The sequence below is a fragment of the Austrofundulus limnaeus genome, unplaced genomic scaffold, assembly GCF_001266775.1.
Source record: "Austrofundulus limnaeus strain Quisiro unplaced genomic scaffold, Austrofundulus_limnaeus-1.0 Scaffold88, whole genome shotgun sequence".
Lineage (NCBI taxonomy): Eukaryota > Metazoa > Chordata > Actinopteri > Cyprinodontiformes > Rivulidae > Austrofundulus > Austrofundulus limnaeus.
The window spans coordinates 1,298,111-1,323,763 of record NW_013952490.1 but is presented as its reverse complement, the minus strand read 5'-3'; the positions used below and the strand labels follow the sequence as shown (position 1 = coordinate 1,323,763).

The window sequence follows — 25,653 nt, the reverse complement described above, 5'->3', positions numbered from 1 at the left end:
AATTGTTTGGGATCAAGATAGAAAAGCTTGTATAAGTCTGAACTTGTCGGTGGCCACGGCTGCATGCCTCTCTGGCTCTTGTTGTTTTTTTTTTCTCAATCTTTCTGCTGCTTTCGGTGCCTAGAAATGTGCAGACAAAGAAAAGTCAACAGAGGCATTGTCCGGTGGTATAAAAGGGCCTCTCCCTGCAAAAGCTGAGCCTGTTTGTGTCGAGGTGTCTTTTCATCAGGTGGCTCACTTGGCATTTCACTCACCTCGCTGTGCACATGTGTGTGTGTTCGTGTGTGTGCGCAAATGAGCAAACGTGCAGCCATGCGTGCAGTGCGTTTGTCTGTGCTAAGTCTGTAGGTGCCAGAGGTTGAGGAAAAGAGGAGGAGGGGTTGCGTTCAGGTGAGGCTGTGTTGATATTTTGCAACAGAGGGAACAGTGTACGGCGCTCACCTTCTGACAAGCGTCAGCGCTGTATTCCTGAATCTTAGCCGGCAAATATTTTCCCAGCCAAGCGCTGTGTCAACAGAGCTAACATTTTTTGACTCGGTTTATAGTTTTTAAAAGAGTTTTTCTTCAAAGGCAAACACGTCCACATCAACCTGGTGGCACTGTCCAATTAGAAACAGATCCCTCGGTGACCGCAGAAATGCTGATAGCTCCTCGAGTTTGGGGTGATTACCTTCAACAGTAATCTTTTAAACTTATGGATGCTAAAAAGGGAAATAAAGAGGTGATTATGGTATAAACTAGACACTGCATTGCGGTAACATAAGGACCCTCTCATGCACAAATGCACCAGAACTCAGAAGWCTTTATTCCTAATAAATGTCATGCTACTAGGTGCATCCYAAAATTGTACTGGTTTGGGTGGGGTCTTTTATTTATTTATTGTGGGGTGGGGGGCATTGGTGGGCCTGATGGATAGAGCTTCATCAGAGCTAAACAACAAAAGAAATCTGAAGCTTCTATGTTTAACAGTTACTGAGTTATAAGCATTTTTGCATGTCCAGACACCCCCTCTTTGAAAGGAGCCCCCTCCTCAAATATGGGGTCTATCGTAAAACCGTTGGCTGGCACAGTGTAGGTCAGACTCATCTACAGTCCTGCCAAATTTCACGCTGATCGGTGCAGGCGTTTTTGTGCTACGGTTGACCAAAAATCAATGAAAAAAAAGAAAAAAAAAAACAGTACGAAAACAATATGACTCCCGCTTCCACTTCGCATGTGGGGGTCATAATAATTGCATATTTCGACCACATTTTGTCTTTTAAAAGCACAAGGTGTAATCAAGATCAGAATTAGTGCAACACAAACCAAAGCAGTTTTTAGCCTTTCGCTTGGGCTTTCACGCCAACTTGCATCTTTCCATTTGCATTTCCTTTTCATGCTCACTTCCCAACGTCGTCCGTACAGAGTTGAGCGAAATGGTGTCAGTCCTGGTCTGCATCCTTCCCTCTTTGGTCTCTGTGGACAGCCCGAGCTGGCGTCAATTCCTCCTGCTACTCCATAGCCTGCTAGTTTCGCTACCTAAACCCACCCACTCGCCCGCTTGGCATTAGGAATTCTGTTTATAGCGCTCTCTGGCTTCTCGAGCTCAGGGCCCATCAGGAGCATCTCTGCCCCCTCGGAGGAAAGGATAACCAACATCTCCCCTCTCCAGCCGCAGACTCCCCATGTTCAGTGGCATCAATGAATCCCTTTGATGTGCCAAGATGAATATATCTGTGCAAATGTTTTTTTTTTCTTCTTCTTTTTCTTTTTTTAAATCAATTTATGTGTTTTTCTCATTTGCTATGTTTGGCCGTGGCTACACTGTGCAGTTGGGTGCATTGCTTTTCCTTGTGAACGCTGGAGCAAGACTTGTGTTTGGGTTCAAAGGGTTGTTGGTTGAAGGTGAACATCTCCAACACGCCTGAATTCACTCCAAAGTTGATACTTTTTGAAGCTTTGATACAGCTTGTGTTATTGACTACATATCAACAAACCTAAAAACTAAAAAAAAAAAAACTTCTGTTGCAGAGTTAAATATTTAGGATTTGCAGTAAAGGTAAATGCCGTAGCTGTAGAGGGAGGAAACTCCTGGTCATGTCTGCAGATGTACTCACTGCTTTGCAACAATTGTAGTTTGTATTGGATGATAATCACTGCGTGTTTGGTTCACTCTGTCAGACTCAAAGATAGCTGAGGCTGAAACTTTAGAGTCCAAAGCTTCTACAGCTGCGAATTGTCTGCAAAATAAAAGTTTTAGCTGGGAATTAAAGCTGTGGGAGATGGAGGAGAGGGAGAGGGGGGTGGGAAGTGGGTGGTAGGGAGTCGTGTATCATGCATTTTGTGAATACCGGCTTAGTCGTGTCTGTTTTGTGGTATTAATCCAGGGTCTCAGTGCAAATGGGGGAGGAAAGGGCCCCCCTGGGTTTGTAAGAAGCGTATTGTCACCCTCACTCTGAAATGACCACGAAACAATTTGTGCCGAAAGAACTTTCAGCAGGGATTCAATGACGGAATCGTATAAAAGTGTAGATTCAGACCCCTTTTTGTGGTTGTGCTCCAGCTGGGTTAAATAATTCTTTAAATGTTCGTAAACCGGTGGAAAGTAGAGAAAAACAGGCCAGCAACTGTCAACACTCCAACATATCTGAAATACTTTAAAAAGGAAACAAATCGAGTCTCTCGTAAAACACTGAAATATCAATCTGCCACTCATTTCACGTGTAAAAGGCTGAACTTCTGTGAGTTTTTTTTCTTAAACAGAGTTATCCTAACATGTTGGAAAATTTGTATATAACTATTACGAACTATTACTCTTACTAAAGTAATTATTGGACTCTCTTGGGTATGTCTGTAAGATCCATTTATACCCATAACTTGTGCTGTTTAACCCAGCTAAAGACGTTTTCCTTCTGTAATTGTACCCCTAAAGTTTTAGCTTCGTTCTAATAAAATGTGATTTTGCAGCGGGAAGACCCCCCCCCACCACACACACACACACACACACACACACACACACACACACACACACACACACACACACACACAGGCACAAATCTTAACAGGGTTTCATCAGTCTGGTATTCCAGCCAGCTGTTTTCAGTTTAAGCACTGCAGGCAGCAGGAGAGGAAGAGAAAAGCAGGCGGGAGGAGAGATTGTTGATGAGATGTGTTGGTGGGAGCGTAAACTGGGGCAGATACGGGTGCTGCTGTTTCTTTGCCTGTTATCCCAAGGTGGGTCCGCTTCCAAAACCTTGAGGCACTCACTTATCAGAGGGATTCTGTCTCCCACAGAGCAACGGCCTCTCCTCCGTACCGACCACAATGCCTCTTTACTTTCTCCCAGTAACAGGTCAATCAAGAAAAGCCAGGAGGATATCAGATCGTGCTCACGTAGCATCAGCTCCTGCTAAGATGTGCATCGGGCTCCTCTTCAGGTCACGTACAGGGCACGTGGTTCGTTAAAGGCCGCGTTGTACGGTCTGTGCGTAGTATCAGTGAGCTTGTAGTGGTCATACTAAATTAAGAAGTAGATGGATATCTTTCCTGGATGGGGTTAGCTGACAGTAAGCAGAGCAGCTGTTCTTCATGTTCAAGTTGTAAATCAGCTCCGTTGGTTTGCTCTGAGTCGGTTCAGCTTCTTTTGGTTTGGCTCTTTTTTGAATATTGCAGCAGGTTTGGACCATTCCAGACCCAGTTGGTGACTTTTCTCTACTTGTTTGAAATTAGCAGTGTTGTATAAATTTCCTCAAAGTGATACTTGAGTAAAAGTACAAGTATCTTATGATAAAAATACTTTGGTAAAAGTTAAAGTCTTCTCTAAAAATATTACTTGAGTAAAAGTCTTAAAGTTTCTGATATTTTTTGTACTTAAGTATCAAAAGTAAATTTTTGACACAAAATCTACTTAAGTATTAAAAGTAAAAGTACTGAGTAAAAGTGAGCAGTTAGATTTTCCAAAATGACATTTGTTGGGAGGTGACTTCCCCAAAAAATATTTTTTCTAACGGCGTGCAGCTGTGATGGGTTGTGTACAAGCTAATAGTGTGTCAGAATGATATACATTTATACTTCTCATCCAACCACAATTAAATTCACTCTGTCCAGGAGACACAATTTATCAGGATAGTATTTTTTTAAGTAATAACTCAAAATAAAATCAGAGTAACGACTTTCTACTGCTTACCTTTTTAAAAAATGTAGTGAGTAGAAAGTACAGATAATTGTGAAAAAATGTAATGAGTAAAAGTAAAAAGTACGCTGAAAAATAATTACTCAAGTAAAGTACAGATAACCAAAATTTCTACAAAGTATTTGCACTTAGTTACTTTACAACTCTGGAAATTAGGTGGCATAGTTTTAACTTAAAGAAAAGGTTTGGATCTATTGAAACAGGGTTCTTATGAACAGTTGTTTCACTTGTTGTAAATAACGTTTTGAGTACTTTCTGCTTTGAGAAATTAAAGATTTGTTCCGACTGGATTGGCAAGTTAGCAGCTAGTCTGAGCCAAGAACAAGGCTGCCATCTTCAAACTAATCCAAGCTCAGAAATTTTTATAGTAGTTCACAAAAACCTTTTTTAAAACTAAAACCTCTATTTTTTAACAACTTCACATTACATGGAAACTTATTAGCCATCACAAAAAGTGCCACCATTAGCAGCTAACTGTAGCACTTCTGGTGTGGCTTAGTGGCTACAAAATATTGGAGATTATAGTTTTGTTTAAGACGGCAGCTATTCACTTTGGCCTCACTGCGACTAACCTTTAGCTTGTCAATCCAGTCAAAAATTAAAGTATATTTTCCCAAAACTGAGGTCTCCACAGCTTTTTCCAAACTTTACACAGAACTTTACTTCAAATGAGCCAAACTATTTCTTAAAGCAGTTTCCATATAAATCAAAGTTTAAAGCTGCATTATGAACATTTTTATGTTTGTTTGCAACATCTAACTACAAAACCTTATAGCTGAATGGCTGCAGCTGATGAAACTCACCCACCATCTGCAATATCTATTCTTTCACTCTAAAACACAAGCAGCGTGTGTAATAGATCTTATGTTTGAGCGCATAAATCTTGAAGGCAGCCGTGCAAATTTTTTTGAATGTTTAAAACATTTAAACAAGCAGGACACAAGTTACTCTCAGGTTATTGTGATGTGAGAAATGGAAAAGCCGGGGAAAGATAATCTAAAATAAATGTGCATAAATACAGAGTTTTCCTTTAAACTCCACAAATTAAATTTGTGACATTTTAATAAAAAAAAACCACTTTGCTTTTTTTTGGTCGGACAGAGTTTATGTCCTTGCTGGGATTTACCGTAATCGTTTGTTTAAAATCACCCATATTCATTTATCCCAGGAGCCTGTGGCAGCTTGTCTGAACGGTGATAAAAACTTCACCTTTTAGTGCCCCTTTCCCCCCCCCTGCCCCCGCTGCTGCCCTCATAAACCAATTGTACTTGTTAAAAAGTCACAATGTTCTGCAGAGCATCAAATCTGATTAAAGCTGAGTAAAAGCTTAAGTCATCTAAAATGTGTAGACTGCTTATTTCGGGGCAGACTTGTGGTTCCTGTTAGAAAAAACAAACAAAAAAAAAGTCGCAGAGGCAGCAGAAACCGACGACGGGCTGAGATCCTCACACTGGGCCACGGTCGCGAGATATCGCTCTCTGTCCTGACCTTATCAGCTCAATTTGAAATTATGAGGTAATGTTCTTGGTTAGTCATGAGTAATGGCTGTGATTGAGGGCCTTGTGCTCAGCAGACATAAGACAGTCTTCAGTGATAGCGGGCTTCTCCCCTTCGCCTGCCCTCAGATAATCAGCATGATTAGTTTTTCTTTTTTTTTTTTGTTCTGAGGTTCTATCATGGGATGTACTCAGGTTGGGCAATGTTTATTAGCGTAAAATGAGTCTTGTGTAGGATATAAGAACTCAACGCCTCCGTGGTTTTAATCTTTTTATACTTTGATACCTGAATTCAGCTGCAGTTTTTTTTCTCCACATGTAGAGTTAGCTACATTAGAAAAGAAGATCTAATCAAGCCTGGGTGACGTGGAGTAGGCCAGGGAGGCCTTTTTGTTTGATTTGTGCATGGGTTGGAGGGACTGGCTATTGGAAATCCCTGAAGCAGGCTTTAGGGGCAGGTCTGATTCTCGTGTGAAATGGGAAGGCTCTATAGCTCTCGGCTGACTTGACTGGGGCTGTATGGGTGTGTTGGCAGGGGGAGCGCCGGTCATGAATAGGGTCTTTGACTACCTCAGACTTGCCCTGAAAGGCAGGACAAAGACCCTAGGGCAACGGCTTAGAGCCTCACAGCTGAGCTACAGAATGCTTGGCCCAGTCTTCCTCCCTCTTTGCCTGATTTAAATACTACAGTGGCTTTCAGCATTCTGGTGACGGAGGCTCGCATTCACCACCGCGCATTTTCCATCCGCCACCATTTCTCTGTTTTTGTTGACAGTGTACTAATCCCAGAGTCCTTTCTGTAATCCATTGTCTAAAACCCATCGGAGGTGCTGGTGAATCAGCGACTCCCTTAAAGCCGTCTGAAGGCAGACTCATGTTGCTCACATTAAGCAGAATTTATTTTGTTACAGATTGGCACATGTGTGCGCCGCTGCTAATCACAGCTTCGCTCAGAGTTGTTAATTATGGAGAACCTTTGCCTATCTCAGCGCAAGACTGAAATATTGGCAAGCGGCAAAGACGAAACTTGGTGCAAACCTCTAATTGCTTGATTATTTTTGACAGAGCTGTGTGACTCTTCAGCTTTCGAATTTTTTTATTTTTTTTTTCTTGCGGGGGGAAAATAAATAGCCATAAATCTTTTCTGCAGAGTTAATGGGGTTACTTGAGTCCTGTCCAGACACTCTCTCCCCGCAGAGTGTCTAGTTTCAGATGTCACTCAGAGCTTTGTTTGTATCCCCACCTCCTCCTGGGTGAAGGGTCGTAGGTCAAGGTTCAGGGCCAGTTGGCTGAGTGGCCACAAAAGCCCAGGCTTCCCCTCAGCACATCCGATCCCGTCTTCCACACCAGCCTGCAGCCATAATGAAGGGATTGCTTTGCAACATTTGTCTTTTCTTATTATAACCCTCAAACTAACTCGGATTTTTGTCATGGGTGCAATTATGAGTGCAAAGTTTACATTTTCACACAAATTTCATAAAGCTGCTTCGCAAGTTTAATTAATTCCAAGCCGTTCAATTTTTCCGTTCAACTGAAAAAAACTGTCTTTCATTTAGATATTTCTTTGCGTAATTTGACACCTCGTCTTGCTCGAGTTACTGTCACAGCTCCTCTCGCCTTGATGCTCCAAAAAAAAAAAAAAAAAAACAACAACTCTCGCGCATTGCCTTCTCCATGCCAGAAGACCTCAGAACTTTCAGCCTCCCTGCACACCCCCACCCAAAATCTCAACTTTTTCTCCTTGCCCCACCACCTCCGCCCAAGCATGTCCTCCAGCCAGGTTTATTATGCCGTTTCACGCAGACCAAAATTGCAGCTGCATGGAGAACAATCTGGAGCACATTAGCTCAGGCGCTGTGATTTATAAATTGTTTCTCAGGCCATAAATCCCTGCTGTAATTGTGCACAAGCACCCCTCTCTTTCTCCAGTCGTGCCCCCCCCCCCCCATTTCCACTCCCTCCATACGCGTTCTCTTTTTCACTCTGAGCAGCATACAGTCCTTGGGTTAACACTTAATTGTTTGCAGAAGTGTGCAGTTTGGATTGAGCAGAAGTTTGTTGCATTGTGGAGCAGAATCTGAGCTCGCAGAAACAGCTTTTAAAAAAATGCAAGATAAACTATCCTACTTTATTAAAGTCGTTTTGATTTTTTCTTTCTCTCTTTGTTTGTGTTACACAATTGGAGCTAAATGTTAAAATGAGAAGAGTGAGTAATATCTTTAGCTCCATGTTCCTGTGGTTCATGCTCTGCATTCCTGAATACTGTGTAATTTGAAAGGGCCTCTCCTAAACTCCGTCCCTGGGAATCTGATATTTACAGCAGCCCCCTGATCGTAATCACCTCGCATTTCTCATTAGATTGTATTGAAAAATGAAAGATAGCAGCAGCTGTATGCATTCTTATGTTCGCCTTTCAGGTCTCAGTGGCCTGGTGAATGTCATTCAGAGATTTTATTTTTACTAGAACAGTACTGTGTTAGTTTTGTAAAAGCATATTTCATTTGTCAAATTGTGTAACAAAAAACTAATTGCCAGTATAGCAAAACAAATGTTTTTTTCTGAATTATTGTAAGGCTTCTCAGAGGCACGATCCAGCCTCGTCCCGACTGGTGATTTCTCTTTTTTTTGCCTTCCCTCCCAGCCTGAAGACTTATGTTTTGACTGAAAGATTTATACTTTGACAGCATTTCAGACAAGTGAAAACAGGAGGGGAGACCCCTACGTAAAAACGTAAATTGAATTTATGGTCTAGCGCATCACTGGGTCATGATTTAAGCGCTCATCGCTGGGTGCGAGCGGGATGACAAGCGAAGACTGCGAGGAAGTGACTTTTTTCAGAGGTTCCAGGTAGAAGAAGGTGCTGGCAACTTTCCAGACCTTCCTGCGCTCTTCAGACAATACGCATAACTAATCCTCGGGAATGTCGTGGTAATTTTATGCTGTGTCACTCTTGGTGGAAATCTAGAAGTGCTATAAAAATACTGGGATTCACAAGAACATTTTGTTTATATTTCATAAAATACTTTCCAACTTATTTGGTTTCTGTTTTCACATTTAACTCTTTCATGATATTTATTTTATCTCTTGCCACTTTGAAAAGAGGGCAGCCATGTAATTGCCTGTGTTTGCTTGTTCATTTGTTTGTACATACCATATTTATTCATGTATAATATGATCTCGAGTATAATACAATCATCATTTTTTGAGCTTAAAGAGCATAAAAAACATCTAATCATCAATAACCCTTGTAACCCTGCTTGTAATACTACCTCCACCCCCCACTTTAAAGATGATTTCTAGGGGTACATTTCTAGTATTATCAGGGTTCCTGCAGATCCTTAAAAAGTCTTAAAAGACCTTGAATTCATCATTCCAAAATTAAGGCCTTAATTAGCCTTAAAAGGTCTTAAATCAATCTTCAGAAGTCTTAAAAATGTTAACACATTGTAAATAGGATGACTATAGTTCGTCTCATATATTAAAATAATTGGTAACATTTATTTTTTTAAACATTCCCATTCAGATAGATGTTCCCTTTTGACACCACTTCCTGTTACTTCACATGCAAATATCTCAACAACTGCCCATCTGAGCAATGTGAAATTTGTTTTCTAATCTGTTAATAATGTTGTCTTTCCAAAAATACATTCATATTTATTACAAAAATTTGATGTCACAGGCACTTTAAGGTTTCTTCTACAGCAAGGTGTGGTTGAGAACCCACCGTGGGTCATAAAGCTAGAGATTTTGGGTAATTAGAGGATTTCCAGAAATTAAATTAAGTTTAAAACTGACTGCTAAGAATGTTTTTTGCTATATTTGACAAAATAGTAACAACAGTTTGGTCGAATAATTCAACCAAAAATACTTTGATTCATGAGTTTCTTCCACAGTTTTTATTTTTTGTCATTTTTGTTTATTATGAAATTGGTCTTAAATTTAATTATATTTGACATTAAAAAGTCTTAAATTTTACTTGCCTTAAACTGTAGGAACCCTGATACATGAACAAGTACAGTAGGTCTTCTGGCTAAATATCTCATAAATCAGTGGATGGAAGTTATCTAAACTTTCAAATAATCACCACTTTTTATACGTGTACAGCTACAGCTGCCTGACTTTTGAAGTCAAACATTCTCGATGGCCACCGTAAACCTTGGCCAACACAGCTCTGTCAGTTTTACAGATCATGAGCTAAAATTTGGCGTAACACGCAGGCCGAGCACTAACAAATCATCCAATGAAAACTTTGGATTTAACTGTTTGTGTCTGTCAGTTGGCAAAACTATATCATAAACTACAACTAATTATTTTTGGAGTCAATTCAAACCAAGATGGCCACCTCAGCTGATCAATGTTATTCAACACAAAAATGGCTACAACTCTGTCAGTTTGACTTACATTGAGCTGAAATTTGACGTGATCGTAGCTGAGAGTGATCAATAACACATGTCTCAAAGTGCAAACAGATCCCACGAGACGTTGGTCTTAAACGTTGACTTGCGAGGCAGCAGTTGTTTAGCATTCCCGCTATAAAAAGCTAGCTTCATTCAGCTGAGAGGTTTTCTTGCCAGGGCTTTTTCTTTTTTCCCTAAATGTCTCTAAAACTGCTGACATACTTTATGTGTTAACAGTCCTCATCTGTTTGACGGGGGCCGTTCGCTGAGCCTATCATACCTGTGGCATTTGGGTGTGTGTGTTGGTGTATGTGTCGGAGCTGCGGGAGACAGAGGGCGAAGTGAGTGAGGTTAGCAGTGGGGTGATAGCGATGTCAGGTAGTAAAAACTGAGATGAGGCAGGGCCCAGAAGTCTGTGGGGCCTAGAGATTTGCGCCTTTGCACTCGGTGAGCAAACACAGGAGGCATCTGCAGGCAGCTGTGTGTGTGTGTGTGTGTATGGGCTGGGTGGAGGGTGGGGGGTACTCGGGACAGGGGGGTTTGGGGTAGTAGAGCTGGGTGGTGGTGAAGAGAGAGACAGGGTGGAGGAGGAGGGGGTGGTTGGACTCGCAGAGTGAACACAATCAGCCCTCTGTTTTCATAAGACTTGTGGTATGTGAGAGCAGAAACAAATGTGTTTAATTTAGGCTCGTTTTTTCTTCTTCTCTCTTTTGCCTTCTCCACTACACCCACTTATGCCCACCTCACTTTTTCAAAAGTGACTTTTCTCTCTTCAAGATGCATCATTACCTCTCCCGCCTCCATCATCCATGTTTAGGAAGTTTAAAAAAATGTACCAAGAAAAGCTGAGAAAGCAAAAACTAAACAGTTTGTCGTTATACCCAGTCATATAAAATCTACACTTTAAGGTTGAAAGTAAATATTTATCTGAAAGTTCTGGGGGAAAAAAAAAGAAAAGAAGAGACAGTTATGCTTTTCATTGTGCGTTTTAAGTGATTACCGGTCCTCGCTGTGGTATTTGCCCTATTCGGCGTCCTGCACTTATGATTCCCTCCTAAATGCCTTGGCAGGAAAACGCGGCATTATCCCGGTAACTCCTGCTGCCTCCAGTCCATTCGTGTTTGGTCACAAATGAAAAATTCGTCTCTCACTTGTGTGCCACTGGCGTAGACTTTGACGCGCACATTTAATTTCTAAGTTGAGCTTTACTGTAAACATCCAGCCGGGCGCTGGTAACAACCTCGTGTTCTGGAGATAATTATACGAACGTTTACGGCCGTGAGTTTCAATGAAACGAGGTTACTCCGCAAATAGTAAAAGAAAAAGTCCTGTTCCTGTGCTTAAACAATGCAACAGGACATGGAAGAGGACAATAACTTTGACATTTCGAGGTCCAGCTTGTCCTGACATCAGATCACGGTGACTTTAGAAAGGGAAGCAGTTTGTCGCTATTAAAAGCAGATCCTGCCCAGGTATGGAAAACCACATTACTGACTTCACATAATTGACTTGAATAGCTTCACACCCTCTCCTCTCAGTCTTTATGAGATGGCCTTGCTCTTACCAGATGCGTAATTATTTTCTCCTGCGTCTAATTACACAGTGGGGGTGGGTTTATGTGACCTGCTGTTGTGCTCTGTTACGAGTTTACTCACTTATTCCTGACTGTAACCTCGGCCTGCTTTAACCGCTTGATTGAAATTACCTGAGTGTCGAACGAGACAGAATGGGGAATAAACCGCGGCTTCGTTTAAGCACTGACGTTAACAAGCCAGATGCAGGAATCAATAACTCTGTGACCCAAAGAAAGGAAAAGAAACGTCGAAGCAAATAATTGCTTGAGTTGCCGAAAAAATGCATGCAAACTCTTGCTGAAGTCGTGGGTCCCTCAATGGGACAGAAAGTTAAAGAAGAGGTGTTTGTCTTGGTCTTGCATTCTGTTAGTTCTGTTTTATTACTGAAACAGCAGTAAATTTTGCCCAGGGACTTCTTAAATAAATCTGGGCTGGTTGTCTGTTTTGCCTTGTGCAGAATACACTAGGGATGCACGATAACTTATTTTAAAGAGTAACTTACCCCAAAATTAACTTTTTTTAGCTGATAAACTGTCTAGAATGTGTCTAAAATGTTATATAGTACTGTTTCTGTGCTAATTTTGATGTTTTTGTGTGTATTTGTTCAAATCTGTAATATTTGGTCTAAAAACGTCTTTTTGCTGCGCACATGGGTGGAGCAGTGGTACTGCAGGCTAATTTGCATATTGGTTAACGGCTCTGCATGTTGACGTGGTTCTCCACAGTTTCGTCACAGCGGCTGTCCTCTCATATAAAAGCCTCTCTCTAAGACACGCCCCTGCAGCAGTCAGAGGGTGGAGCTGTTAGCAAGCTTAGCATGATCGTCTGTTGACYTTCATTCAGCCTCGGGTGGGGAGAGGAGCTGGCTGCTCTCTCTCTCCCCCTCTGTCTCTGTCTCTCCACACACACACACACACACTATCTATGTTTATCTAACATGTCAGAGCCTATAGGATGATGTAAAAACAATAAATAACATCAAACAGCCATCTTCCAACCTGTTCTGCCTCTAGAAATAAGTTACTTTCCCCCCTCTCCTTTCCTCCTGCTTCACAGCCAGCGCTTACATGTCCGCAGCCCCCCCCCGCGCGGGTGCTTTTATTTTTTTCTGTCAGGCAGTCAGAGCGCTACTCCTCTGTCCGGTGCTGGTGTGGAGTGAAAATCCTCCACCTCAGACGTTCAGAGATGTAACTGTCTGCGATACTGTGGTCACTTTCCATGTAGCATCAATTATGCTAATGCTAGCTGCCTTTCACGTTCTCTCGACCTGGCCACACCTCCGCTCCCTAACCCCCCTTCCTCCACCCACACCCCCTCCCCTACCCACTTTGATGCATTTTTCAAATTTCGCCTTGGGGCTGAGTTATCTTTTCACAGGGGGGGTAAGTTACACTTTAAGTACCAATAACTTTCGCCTTCTAATGGCCGATAACCGGTAATAACCAGGAGATGCAGGTAACATGGCAGGAGATAAGACTAGTAAAAAATGGGTAATATCATAACATAAATAAACAACACCAAAACCAAATGACACTGTAAATTATACTACCGTATTTATTCATCTATAATACGATCTTAAGTATAATACGATCATAATTTTTTGAGATTACAAAGCATAAAATTCTAATTATCAATAACTCGTGTATAATACTATCCCCCTACTTTATGGATGATTTTTAGGGTTAAATTTCTAGTATTATACATGAATAAATACAGTATTTGAAATAAACTCTTAGCAAACATTTCTTTTAGTATATCAAACAAAATTTCTCAAATGACCATCATTTTAAACAAGGCAAATTAATTACAAAAAAGACCTTTAACACTGATCTCAGATTTAAACCAAAAAAAAGGCATGTTACAAGTTCAAAACAGATATCGCACTAACACTAGTTAGATTCAAAGTACATTTGTTTTTATTGATATTAATATATAATTTAAAATATTTTTCTACCTGAAACAGTGCTTCCGGGAGTGTGAATGCATTACAACTGCATCATACTTACAGGAAGATACACAGAGAGCAGCAGCTCGGCATGGTAAACCGTGGCTAACGATGGTAAACCGTGGCTAACGATGGTAAACCGTGGCTAACGATGGTAAACTGTGGCTAACGATGGTAAACCGTGGCTAACGATGGTAAACCGTGGCTAACGATGGTAAACTGTGGCTAACGATGGTAAACCGTGGCTAACGATGGTAAACCGTGGCTACCAGGTGATAAAAGCTTCGGTCTTTAACGAGGGTGAACGATTGGTTGTCATCATTTCCATCGTTAAAGTGCTTGAGATCTGCGTCCTCTCTGGCAATTTTATTGGAGTTGTCAAAAGTTTCAGCAATGATTTAAGTCCCGATGAGTTCTTGAACTCTAGCTTGTTGTTGTTAGCATTTTAGCAGACGGACTCTGTGCTGCGTTCAGGAGTTAAGGGACATTTCATGCTCTCAAATTGGGATTAGTTGTTCCGATATTTATAATTATAAAGTTTGTGTGTAACATACAGGGATAATTGGCAAAATGATATTAATAATTCTTAAAATGACTGGCTGTTTTTCAGCACAGAGTATTCTAATTATTGCTCTAGTGAGAAAGTTGTTTATTCCAACGCAACTTGAACGTTGCTCGGGTCGTGTCGGACGGGAAGCGGCTTGACCAAAACGGATAAAAATAAAGCAGCGCTGGCAAACATGTACATATATTATCGGTTCTGTTTGTTATGATATCGGGCCGATAAGTATCGCGCACCCCTAGAATACACATGAGGTGTAGTCACAGGACTCGCTTGGTTGAAGGCCTTAACTTTCCTTGAAAGAATGCACATTACCCGCTGCCTTTCATGCTGGAGCTTTACACTAAGATGACCACAAATGACAAAGTTTTGGTTGAACATTGACAGACATTGTGCACAGTCTTGTTGGGATGTCTTGCATCATGACCTGTTAGTGGTTAGTTTGGGTTAGGAATGAACTTTTATAATTACTGAGTGATCCATGTTTGTGAATGCTAATGCTGATTAGCCGTGGCAGATATTATGATTTACTTTGACTCCAAAGGTTAATCAGTCAAAGGTATATTGAAAGTTAAAGTTTTAAAATACAAACAGTGGGTTTTGCAAAAATATAAACTAAAAATGAAAGATTTGGGCGGTAGAGATGTAAGTTTCATATATTTAGTTCAACCGTTGTAGATAATCGGCCACCAACGTGTGTGAACAGAGGCAACGTGTCGAACCAGCTTGGAAACCTCGGCGGAACCTTGACGCCGTCTTGTTCGGACCTCCCCTGTGCTGCCCCCCCCTCTTCAATGCCCTCTTTCCCTCTTTGGACTAATAGTTCTTTTGTGTAAGAGAGCATGTTAAGAGGCCAATGAGCCCGGCCTTAATAGGCCACGTCACCATAGAAACCACAGCACTCTGGATGTCTGACCTTTGACCCAGTTTTTCTACTGCTTGTGAATATGAGTGCAGGACGACCGGCCGGGTCACAATAGAGACCCGGCGAACTGAGGGAGTGCCCCTGTCATAGTCACTTAACTTCATTCCTCTATAGGCTAATGGACACTTCAAATGTGGTTTGCCATTAGCGGCGTGCTAATTTCCTCTGCAGCATCACGGCTCTGCCGAGTTAATATGATGTAAAACCAAGAGATGAGGCTTTAAATGAAATTCGAGTGGTAAGCTCACACAGAGGGACAAGTAGTGTTTATTTTATTTTATTTTCATGTGTGATTGATTATATCAAAGATAAACGCTGTCAGATGAAACTCATCTGAGCTAGTTTTATTTAAAGGATACTTTGGAGGGATAGTTCGGTTTATGAACAGTAAATATCTTACCTGTTGTAGATAGCTGATTGAATGACATCAGTTTGGAGAAACAAGGTTTCACTTTGACCAAATTGACAAGCTACTGCCTAGTCTGAGCAGGACTGATGCCAAAGTGGATTGTTGGTATCAAAACAACTTCAGTCTGAAGTATTTCTTAGCAGTTTGTACAAATGTTATATTTTATAAATTAGCACAAATAGCAGCAGCAGGCAGTTTCATCATTTCCAGAGGGAGTATAAATATTTCTGATAGAATAACCCTGCAGTGGAAATTGACCATGATGGTGGAGTGTATTGAATTAGATAGACCTTTATTGTCATTGTACAGAGCACCATGAAATTACAGTTCAGAACACCCAATCAGAAGAAGACAACATAACAAACATAGGAGAACAGTGGGCGAATGGGCTGCTATGAAACTTTTGTGATTTGAATCAGTATTAGATAGCAGCGTTCTTATGTGCTATCAGTCAAAAATAATAGTAAACTAATTACACTTTGCTCATCTGGGCTTCAGTGAATTACTTGCCACTCCTGCCTATGTTCTCATTAGCTGATGACCACTATTCCTCCTAAGCCACGGCCACCCACACAACTACATCTTTCCTCCAAACAGAAACCATAGAAAGAGCCATTTGAAACAGGTACATACTGTAATTGTTTCTAATCTACCCCCAGAACCCCTTTAAAAAGACTGGAACTATCCTTTTACGATGCCTTTAATTAATATTATCCTTCCTGACTGATATTTATAGAGATGTAGAGTGCAGGTCTGACCGGTTGAGCTGCTTGTCATTGATTAAACACTAATTAGCACAAAGACTACTGAGGTTTGCTTAAGGATTGTCAGTGTAATTGCCTCTAATGTTGGCAAACAATGAGGCCTAATGCAAACTCCTGAGACGAGGCGGGGCTACTTATCACATCGCCTTTGTCCTGTAATCTTTTAATTGTGTTTCATTCATAGATCAGGTTGAGGTGTCAATGGCCCAGCGAGGGAGGGCAGGTAGATAGCAGCACAGCAAACCAGAGAGGGGCAGTGCAGGGGGGAGGTGGGCCTGATGGGGTTATTGTTTGAACTCACTGTTCATATGGACCAGGGACGGTAATTAACACCTCAGCCAAACAGCAAGCTGTGTGGCCCATTTGTTTTCTATTGGGGGGTAAAAGAAAACAATGGGGAGGGGTTCTCCACACAGTAGGTGATTGACATTATCTGCTGGAGCGATCGGTGGAGGCATTCCTGCAGCTCTGCTATTTACAAGTAAAGCAAAGCCGTTTCACAAGTGTGAGGCCTTAAACATATTTAGTTCTTTAGTTGTTTTGCTCTTAACTACTTGACCATTTTAGTTAATCATGCTAAAATAAATTGAAACGTATTGTACTTACCTAAATTATTATCAGATTAGTAGCTTTTTGGTGCAGTTCTTGAGTTGACAAACAGTTGTAAGCAAAGTTTGGAATTGTTTTGTGTCCCTTTGGCAGAGAGTTTGACTTAGTTCGACAGCAAATGTCCAGACATCTGTCTCTTCTCCGTTCTCTGATGTTGGCCTGCAGCATGGCACCGCGCACTTCAGAGATGACAAAGACTCTTGGCCGTGTTTTCCCCGGCTCTGTGAGAGCGATGTAACAATTAGAACCCAGCTATGGCAGGCCACATGCCCCAGAGCATATGTTGCATTCTCTCTGTTCAAACCACCAAAGGGCTCTCCAGTGCAGACTTTTTGGAAAAATTGTGTGGCATCAATGCCACCTTTGTCGCATGTGGGTCTTGTAAAAAGTAGCACATTCTACTGATGTCTATTCTGAGTGCTGGAGTCAGTGGGGGGAAGCTGGAAGACAATTAGAGAGTGATGAAAATGGATCAGCTAAACTTCACTTTAGATTCTGGTTTCTTTCAGTTCTCCGTCCGAGTGCGTTTACCAGAGTTTCCAGGTCCTGGGCTGAAACAGACGTTTCTGTGAGCCCTGACCATATGTCTGTATTTTATTCTAATAAAATAAGGCCATGTATAACACATTACCAAAGGCCTTGCAGTTGACTTGTTATTGGTTTATCTCGATTTCAATCTTTTGCAAACATCTAAAATCATTTAAACCTGGGCTTAACTATTTGAATAATCTAGTTTTTATTGACCTAACTTTTTCTCCTGACAGTATTTAATTTTAACACAAAAAAGTTTTTTTCTTTAGTTTTTAGCTCACAATTCCCCGTCTTTTGTTTCACGAAACAGCACCCAGCAGACGCCCTCTCTCTCTCCCTCTCTCTTTCTCTCTCTCTCTCTCTCTCTCTCTCTCAGAGGCAGAGATGGGCAGAGTCTCTCTCTCTCTTTCTCTCTCTCTCTCTCTCTCTCTCTCTCTGTTTCTCTCCCTCTCTCCCTCCTTCTCATGTCCCAGTGAGTGGTGTGTTGCTCGAGTCTGGACGGGAGCTAATGTGACAGTGTGCGGCTGGTGTTACCTCGCGGGATGTTTCGGAGAGTGTGTGAACAGTTGCTACACGGGGCACACTGGCAATTAAAAGAAAAGTAGGTGCTCAGGGAAAAAAAAGCGCCCGGGGGCATGTTCCTCAGTCCTGGCAGAAGCTGTCAAAAACTGGGATGGATCCGGGTGGGAGAGCCGGGGTGGGCACGGACGGACCCGACCAAACACTCACAGTAGCGCTTGTTTCGTTTGTGGAAGGGCTGATGATTGACGTAGATTAGACGGAGAAAACTGCATTGTTTTGGATTTTCTCTCCAGAGAGTAGCATTCATTAGGCGCCCTGCACAGAGCAGAGGAAAGTTTCAATAGGGAGCTAGCAGCCTTTAAAAGCAACTGCCTCCTGACAGTTGTATGGACTTGGGCCCATTAGTTGGAACCTACGATTCAGCCTTGAGCAGTATAGTGAAAATGAAGAGGGCTGATGTCAACTCTGAGAATTCCCCCCTTTTTTCGAAGGGAAAAAGGGACCCCCTTCCCCCTGCCTCAGTGCTCTGTTGGACCCCAGCTGTCAGGAAACAATACCCTGTGCCTGCTCCAACAAACTCATTCCTGAAAATGTTTTTTTTCTCCCCTCCTCTCCCTTTTTCCCCTCCTGCTATAATGTCTTTTCCATTTTAACCCACAGTCACCCAACCTTCCTTCCTCCTTACAAACCCAGAATGACGAATGGAGCTTTAAAAATCAAAAGCTGAATGCATGACTCCTCCAGTTTGCTTGTTTGTCATCATTTATCCTGCACACTTCTGAAGACAAGACAATGCTTTGCATATATTCTTTAGCTCGATTTGTCTGTCATTTTTTTTTTTTTGGAATGTCAAATGCTGTTTATTGTCTTGCTTCCCATTCATCAAATGCTCACAAAGGATGGATGTTAAACTGTTTGTGCAGAAGAATTCAAATGTGAAATGACAAAAAATTCAGTGCACGATGCAAACTGAATTTATTCACTTCGTAAGCCCAAACGGCAAGTATGATAATAAACTGTGACACCTCAATGCATGTGCTCGACACGGACCTGCATAAGCCAAACAGTGTCAATAATAAAACACCTTTTTAATTAATTTCAGTATGTACCAGAGAGAAAATCCATGTGCAAGACAAGCGGCTGTTTCCGGTATTAAAACTGATTCATAAACCAGATGGTTGCTGTGCTTTTGGAGCTCTGGACTCATGCTATCATCACTGCTGGAGAACAAATACCAAAAAAAAAAAAAAAAAAAAAACGTTCATCTTGCAGTAAATCAAAGGAAAAGAAAAACAAACTTATTCTGCTCTGATTTGATTGTGCAGCCGCAAAGAAAGAGCAATAACCGGACAGACGGTTGTAAATTTTTTATTTTGTGATCAGGGACAAACTAGAGAAAATCAGCAGACACACAACTTTAAAATGATAACTTTCACACATGTGTGATTTACCGTGATAGGGGAAGAATGAGGTTCTGTTTTGGGGTCAAAAGGCCAAACGTATTGATGGGGATAGTAGGGAGTGAACTTGGAGTTTGCAGCTCTGTACACGAGGCTTTCTTCCAGCTGTCTCTTCCCACCCTCGCAGCGATATGCGCCTACAGCTGGCCTCTTGTTTTTCCTTGACAAACTGAAATTTCACAGTCCCCCATCAGTCCGCTGTGTTCACATCGCTCTTCCTGCTCTCTCCGGTGCCAGAACTCACTGTCTGACTCCAGCAGCAGAAATGTGGCTCTTGTACAGGTGTTTGCTGGAGTTCTTTGTGGCTTTGACACCATTTGTATCATTTCTCAAGGAGAAGACAAACCACCAGCTCTCATATGAGTGATTTTCGACTCTTAAAGTGGTACTTTACTACGTTGTAACTGTTGAAGCTTAGCTGGAGACACAAAAACGCAAGAAACTACACAAATTCCCTCTTGGAATTACAGTAACTGAGATGAACTTTGGAACTTTGGACCTGATGTTGCAGAGAACTCACATATATATAGAGGGGAAAATAGACAGCTATGGCATGTTGGATTTACAAAAAAACCAAACTGAGAAGAGTCTGAGACTGTCTACAGCAGGGCTTTTCAACTAAACTGCTCCGGGGGCCACAGTTACAGCAGGTCAACAGCTGAAGGGCCGATCATCCAGCAATTAAAGTCATTATGTAAATAAACTAAGTATTACAAAGATCTGTTATCTTTGAAATACTTTATTTTGCTGCATCTAATCATGAATACAACATACAGAACCCTATAAAAGTAGTGATAATTTAACAATACAAAAAACAAAAAGAACACATTCTGCCTCCTGTTTGACACAAATAATATTTTGACATCTCTGACTTGCCAAATTTTTAAACCAATTTTATTTTCACTTTCATAGTTGTATCTTCAATTGCTTGTAGTTTTAACTGTCTTGAGTGTGCATTGAAATGGTGTATACCAGCTTGTAGCCAAGGTTCTGACATTTCTGTAGATACCAAACATGTCTATGTCTATCTGAGAGAACCTAGAGTAATTAAAGAAGAAAACGGGGGTTTGGGCTTGGCCCGCGGGCCACCAGTTGTACAGCCCTGGTCTACAGACTATGCTGACAGAAAATTTGCTAAGCAATTCTTGTGATTCTCTGTGACTCAGTGAAAACCCCTGCGAATGTTTCAAGGCATTTTGGGAACTTCCTGATGAATGCCGTTTGCAGTTCGTTGCAAACTATCTCAGCCCAGTGAAATACTAGCTTTAGATTAAACTTTTTAAACTTCATGCCTTGCTTTTGTTTCGGTGTATTTTGACTAACATGCTGTGGTTGTATTACTGTGCGTGTGTCTGAATTTGCTTGTAAGTTATTCTCTTCTCTAACCAACAGTACCTGCAGATGAAATGGCCGCTCTTGGATGTTCCTACCTCTGCAGGGATAAAAGATTCTCGTTCTCCAACACCGGGGCATTTGGTAAGTACACCTTCAGTGTAAAACATGCAAAATGACATAAGTACTGTATATATGACAAAATTGTTTCAACCTAAATCAGTAGTTCACATTAGGGCTGCCATGATTATGTCAACATTTAAATTCTTCAACGACTAATTTAATAGTTGATGCGTCGTTTTTTTTTTCTAACTTAGGTTTTTTTTGGTTTTTTTTTTTTAATAGTTGACTAATCACAGATTAGTAAAAAATTGTTTAAAAAATAATTGTTTGCGGCAGCCCTAATTACCACAACTGCGCATGTGTTTCAGGTACAGAAAGGCAGAAGCGGCAGTGGACGGTGCCGCACAGTTTGTAGAGAAAAACAAAAATTAGAAAAAAACAAACAAACAAACGATGCATCAACTATTAAATTGATGCCACTAATCATGGCAGCCCTAGTTTACATTGTGTTTTTATGTGTGTTTTTGTGAAAAAGTATGAACATTTAATATCTCACCTGTTGCAGATAGCTTTTTGGTCGACCCGAGTTTGGATAAACAAAGTTTATTTCTGACTGGATTTATGAGCTGACAGCTTGTCTGAGCCAAGCAAAGAAAGTGAATTGTTGTCTTAAAACACTACAAACAAACAGTTTGTTCTAAACCTTTATATCACCATCAGTTTTGCATTACACAGTCATTTATCAACTTATTTACAAGCAGCAGCTAACTGTAGTAAAACCAGTGAAGTAGCACGTTTAGCAAAAATATAATATTTCCGCTGGTTTAATTCTGTTTCTAATCAAACCTGTCAGAAATAAACATTTCTTTCTTGAAACTGAGGCCGTTCAAACCGTTTTCTACAACAGGTAAAATCCTAACAGCTTTTCACAGCACGCAACTTAAAAATGATGTGAACCGTCCCTTTAAATCTGGTCAAACATCTTTGTGACTTTGGAAACCATTCATGAAAATGTCTGCACTGACCTCTGACCTCCTCTGTGGGTTTGATTCAGTGTGGCACAAAACGGCAAAATAAACAACGTGTTTGACAAAAAAAAAAAGAGCAGCTTTGTTGATGGAAAAAAAAATCTCCACAATGGACGTTCACAGACCATTTAACCGGTCTCACCAACTAGCGGCTCTTGTTTATGACACTTAAAAAACATTTCCTGCAGTCAGCATCGCACAGAACATTAACCCAATTATCAAACAAATCATGTAAACCTATCGAGGAAATCCGTTTACTCTGGAGGATACAAAACACTTTAATCAAACTATAACTATAATGCGGTTATGTGCAATAATGAAGTTATGGTGCGCTTGTGGACTTGCTGGTTCTCATCGATTCATGTGCTGCTCCTCTGTGCAACCCTTGACAACACCCGCAGGCCAGCTGCCAGGCAGTCTGTCTGTCTTTACCACAATAACTCAGCCTCTGCCATAAATCTCTCAAGTTTGAACCCTGTTGCCATTCCTGAACTTTCCCACACAGGTGTGAACTAGTCATCACGGTGTCTTGCTCCAGTTAGACAATGCGGGGCCTCAGCAGACCTGTTTGGTTTGCGGCTTAGCTGAGGGATGTGCTTTTTACGGACTGAAAACGTGTGATAACACGGAGCCTAGAACATCTTACTGGCATCTCACCTTTTGTGATCATATCGAGGCTTTTTTTTTCTGGTTCAGAAAGAAATATTTGGTGTGGAGCAAAAAGCCACTATCTGTGCCCTTTATTAAAAAGAATCATTGTGACTCAACTGCTCGGCCTCTCTTGTACTAACTACATGTGCTCGCTGAGTTTGCGGTTGATTTACTGAATCCTACGGCCTCAGCGATGCTTATGACAAAGTCCTTATTGAGAGCAGTCAATGGGAAACTGTGAGGGGAGAACGGAGATCGCTCATGGGAAACACTGATTTATGTTTCAGTATAAACCAATTATATTATTATATTTAAATAAATACTGACCTGTAAGTGACCTAGTGTCTTATTTTTTAGTGCAGGAAATTTTATTGTTTTGGTTTTAGCCAACATGTGACCAGATGAAATATATTTATCCACGCTGTAAAATTAAAAAAAATGTCCCTGCCAGTCCTAGTTATTAATATAACAGTAACTAAACTCAAACTGAGGTTTTTATTCCATTCATGTTCTTTCTTTTTATGCATTTTTTTGCTTGTTCTTCATCAAATCAGGAAATACAATCTAGAAAGAAACAGTGCAGAAGGGACAAGTTGTTTTGAGGCCAGAATGTTTTTCAAAAACTTTCTGAAACTTATCAAATGATGTTTTTTTTTCTTGCACATTAAAAGCAGCTTGCTCTTTTGCCATCATAAAGCTTTTAAAGGCTTTTAGGTGTGTTGCGAGCAAAACATAAAACTTCTTATAGAAGCAGTTGTGTAACGCTGTTTGTGTTGTCGATGTTTGTGCCTTTTCACAAAAGCTGGAACAAATGTGTCAAATATCTGAGCCTAAGATAAGATAATGTGGTTATCTTAGAGCTCATGTGACACTTTGGTGTTTTACTGGAGGGCGAAAGGAAGAAAAGTTCTCTGGAAGTGTAAGAGCTTTTATACTGTGAAATTTAAAAAAAAGGAGGTTGCTGTCCTTTATCTGCTGACTCGTGTGACCGTGGGGGTCATTTCATGTGGGATGGAACGCTCTAATTCTGGGTACAGTCAGTGAACACCGGGCATGGAGAATAGGGAGTGAAACACCACCCCCTGTGCCCCTTCTCCTCTCTCTCTCCCTCTCTCACCCCAACTCTGGGCCAGGTGCCCACATGCCCCTCTGGTGTGCTGCCACTGACATGGAGCCAGGATGATTATGTGCTCATTACTCCAGCCGAGGAGAGAGAAGGGGAGTGGGAGGGGAGCAGCAGGCTGGCTCCCCAGGCCTGCAGACTCCCCAGGCCCCAGCACTGCACTAATGAGAGCAGGGGGAGCGGATGGGCACACACAGGGGGCCAGGGATTACTGCCCAGGGCCGAGGGGAGCCAGGGAGAGAGACCCGAGGAAGAGCTAGCAGCAGGGGACTCCTGAAGATGACCCGTTTTGCTGCAGTTGCGCGTGTGTAAAATCCGGTATTGTTGTGTGAAGAGGGGACTGACGGGGTTAACCGTCTTCAGAGTGGCTGCTTTACTATTGAGGGTGAAGCGTTAAAGATCATGTTAGCATGTCAACACGTGTTCGTTTTAGTCTCACCTACCAAATCAGAGAAAGCATCCTCGGTGAGACAGTGACATTTTAATTAATTGTGAGGATGCTGAGCAGGAGAAAGTGGAGTAAAATAGAAATGGGTGCACTCGGCGAATACCAAAAGTCCAGGAAAACACCATCTTGTCGCTGTGCAGATTGGGTCCATAAGGCCTGTATGCTAATCTGAGCCGGGCCCTGGCCTGAGTCGCTCAATTATTCAACAGACAGGTTTGTTTAGCATTCATTTGCTACTGCTTTTGCTAGTGCTGGTGGTGGGAGGACTGGGGAAGATGGGAACAAGCTTTTATTTAATTTTATTTTTTTAGTTTTTGCTTTCTTCTCTGAACACGTCTCATTCTGCCGTGCGTACACAAACTTGCGAGCCTACCGAAATTGGGGGGAAAAACAAAAGAAAACCCTGCGTGTCGGTTCCTGTGTTCGGCGGGCTGCCTCTTCATGAATAAATACATCAAAAGGCGCCTCAGGGGCAGCAGGTGAAGCAGGCTGAGGAACTTGTCAGCCCATCAGTAGTGACCACGCTGGACTGGAGCGAAGTGGAGACGGACGACAACGAGAAGAAGATGCGGTTCAGTCCTTATCTTCTAGTGTACGAAGCCATTAACTCTTAGCAGATAATGATGTCCTGGTTTGCTTACTTCCTCTCTCCGAGGTCGTTCAGTCACTCGCAGTAAATTTGTCCATCGGTCCTTTTCTGTGTCTCATTACTGAATACACCGACTTGTTCTGTTCTTCTGAATTAGAGAGGGGAGCTGTGACTGTCTAATGAGATCGAAGTGACCAGAGCGTCTGACACAAAGCACTCAAATTCAGTCCTTTTTTTAAGTAAAGAGGAAATAGAAAAAGAGGGGAAAAACAGAAAATAATTAGAAAGATTGAAATAGAGATTAGAAGTATATTAAATATACACCAAGAAAACACAGGACCACACACCCAACATCTGTCTGCTCACCTAAAAATAAATGGATAAATGCATGGAGGGCATATATAAAAATATACACATACCCATACATATATAAAGATATACATACATACATGCCTACATTCATACATACTGTAGATACAGTATATTATACACACAGACCTACATACACACACTCAGTGACCAGATTTGATAGGACCTCAAATTCGGTCCTATCTACGTGTCGCCCTCTTTGTTTCAATATTTTATTAGAGTAATCAAGGCTTGTGGTCCTGTCAGTGCGTCACAAGTCACTCAGTGACAGAAATTACTTAAATTATCTGAAGAGGATTCCAGAGATGCCTTTTGTCTCCCTGCTCGTGTGTGATCCTGAGCTCTCAGATTGTGCAATATTTTAAGTAGAGATATTAAAAAAAAATAGTGCTGCTTTTTTGAAAAAATATACTCAGTTTTGACCCATTTTCTTTTAACAGACCTTTGACTAGGAGTCCAGGGAGATTTTCTCGTTTTGCATTAGCCAGTGAACACTCAGGATCCATCATGAAATCAAAGGCTTTGGGAGAGCTGAACTGAATACTGATCCGAGGTCTGCAGTCCTGCTGGGCCCACTGCGGAGACGAGATCCTCTTCAAAAATGCGTTCAGGAACCGGCGCTTTGATTCCAGTCAAACACCACGGATGAACAGACTCGGACGTGGTGTTGCAGGTTGAGTTTGAA

General features: G+C 41.5%; 1 protein-coding gene across 1 annotated transcript in view; it reads left to right on the top strand.

Annotated features, from left to right (window-relative positions):
* The window catches only part of tcf7l1b (transcription factor 7 like 1b), a gene marked incomplete at its 3' end in the record, with an annotated part of 39,643 nt that overhangs the window by 4,574 nt on the left and 9,416 nt on the right, over nucleotides 1–25,653 (top strand). The window contains 1 exon segment of the mRNA XM_014012089.1: nucleotides 20,758–20,841. Coding sequence (XP_013867543.1) covers nucleotides 20,758–20,841 — 84 coding nt within the window.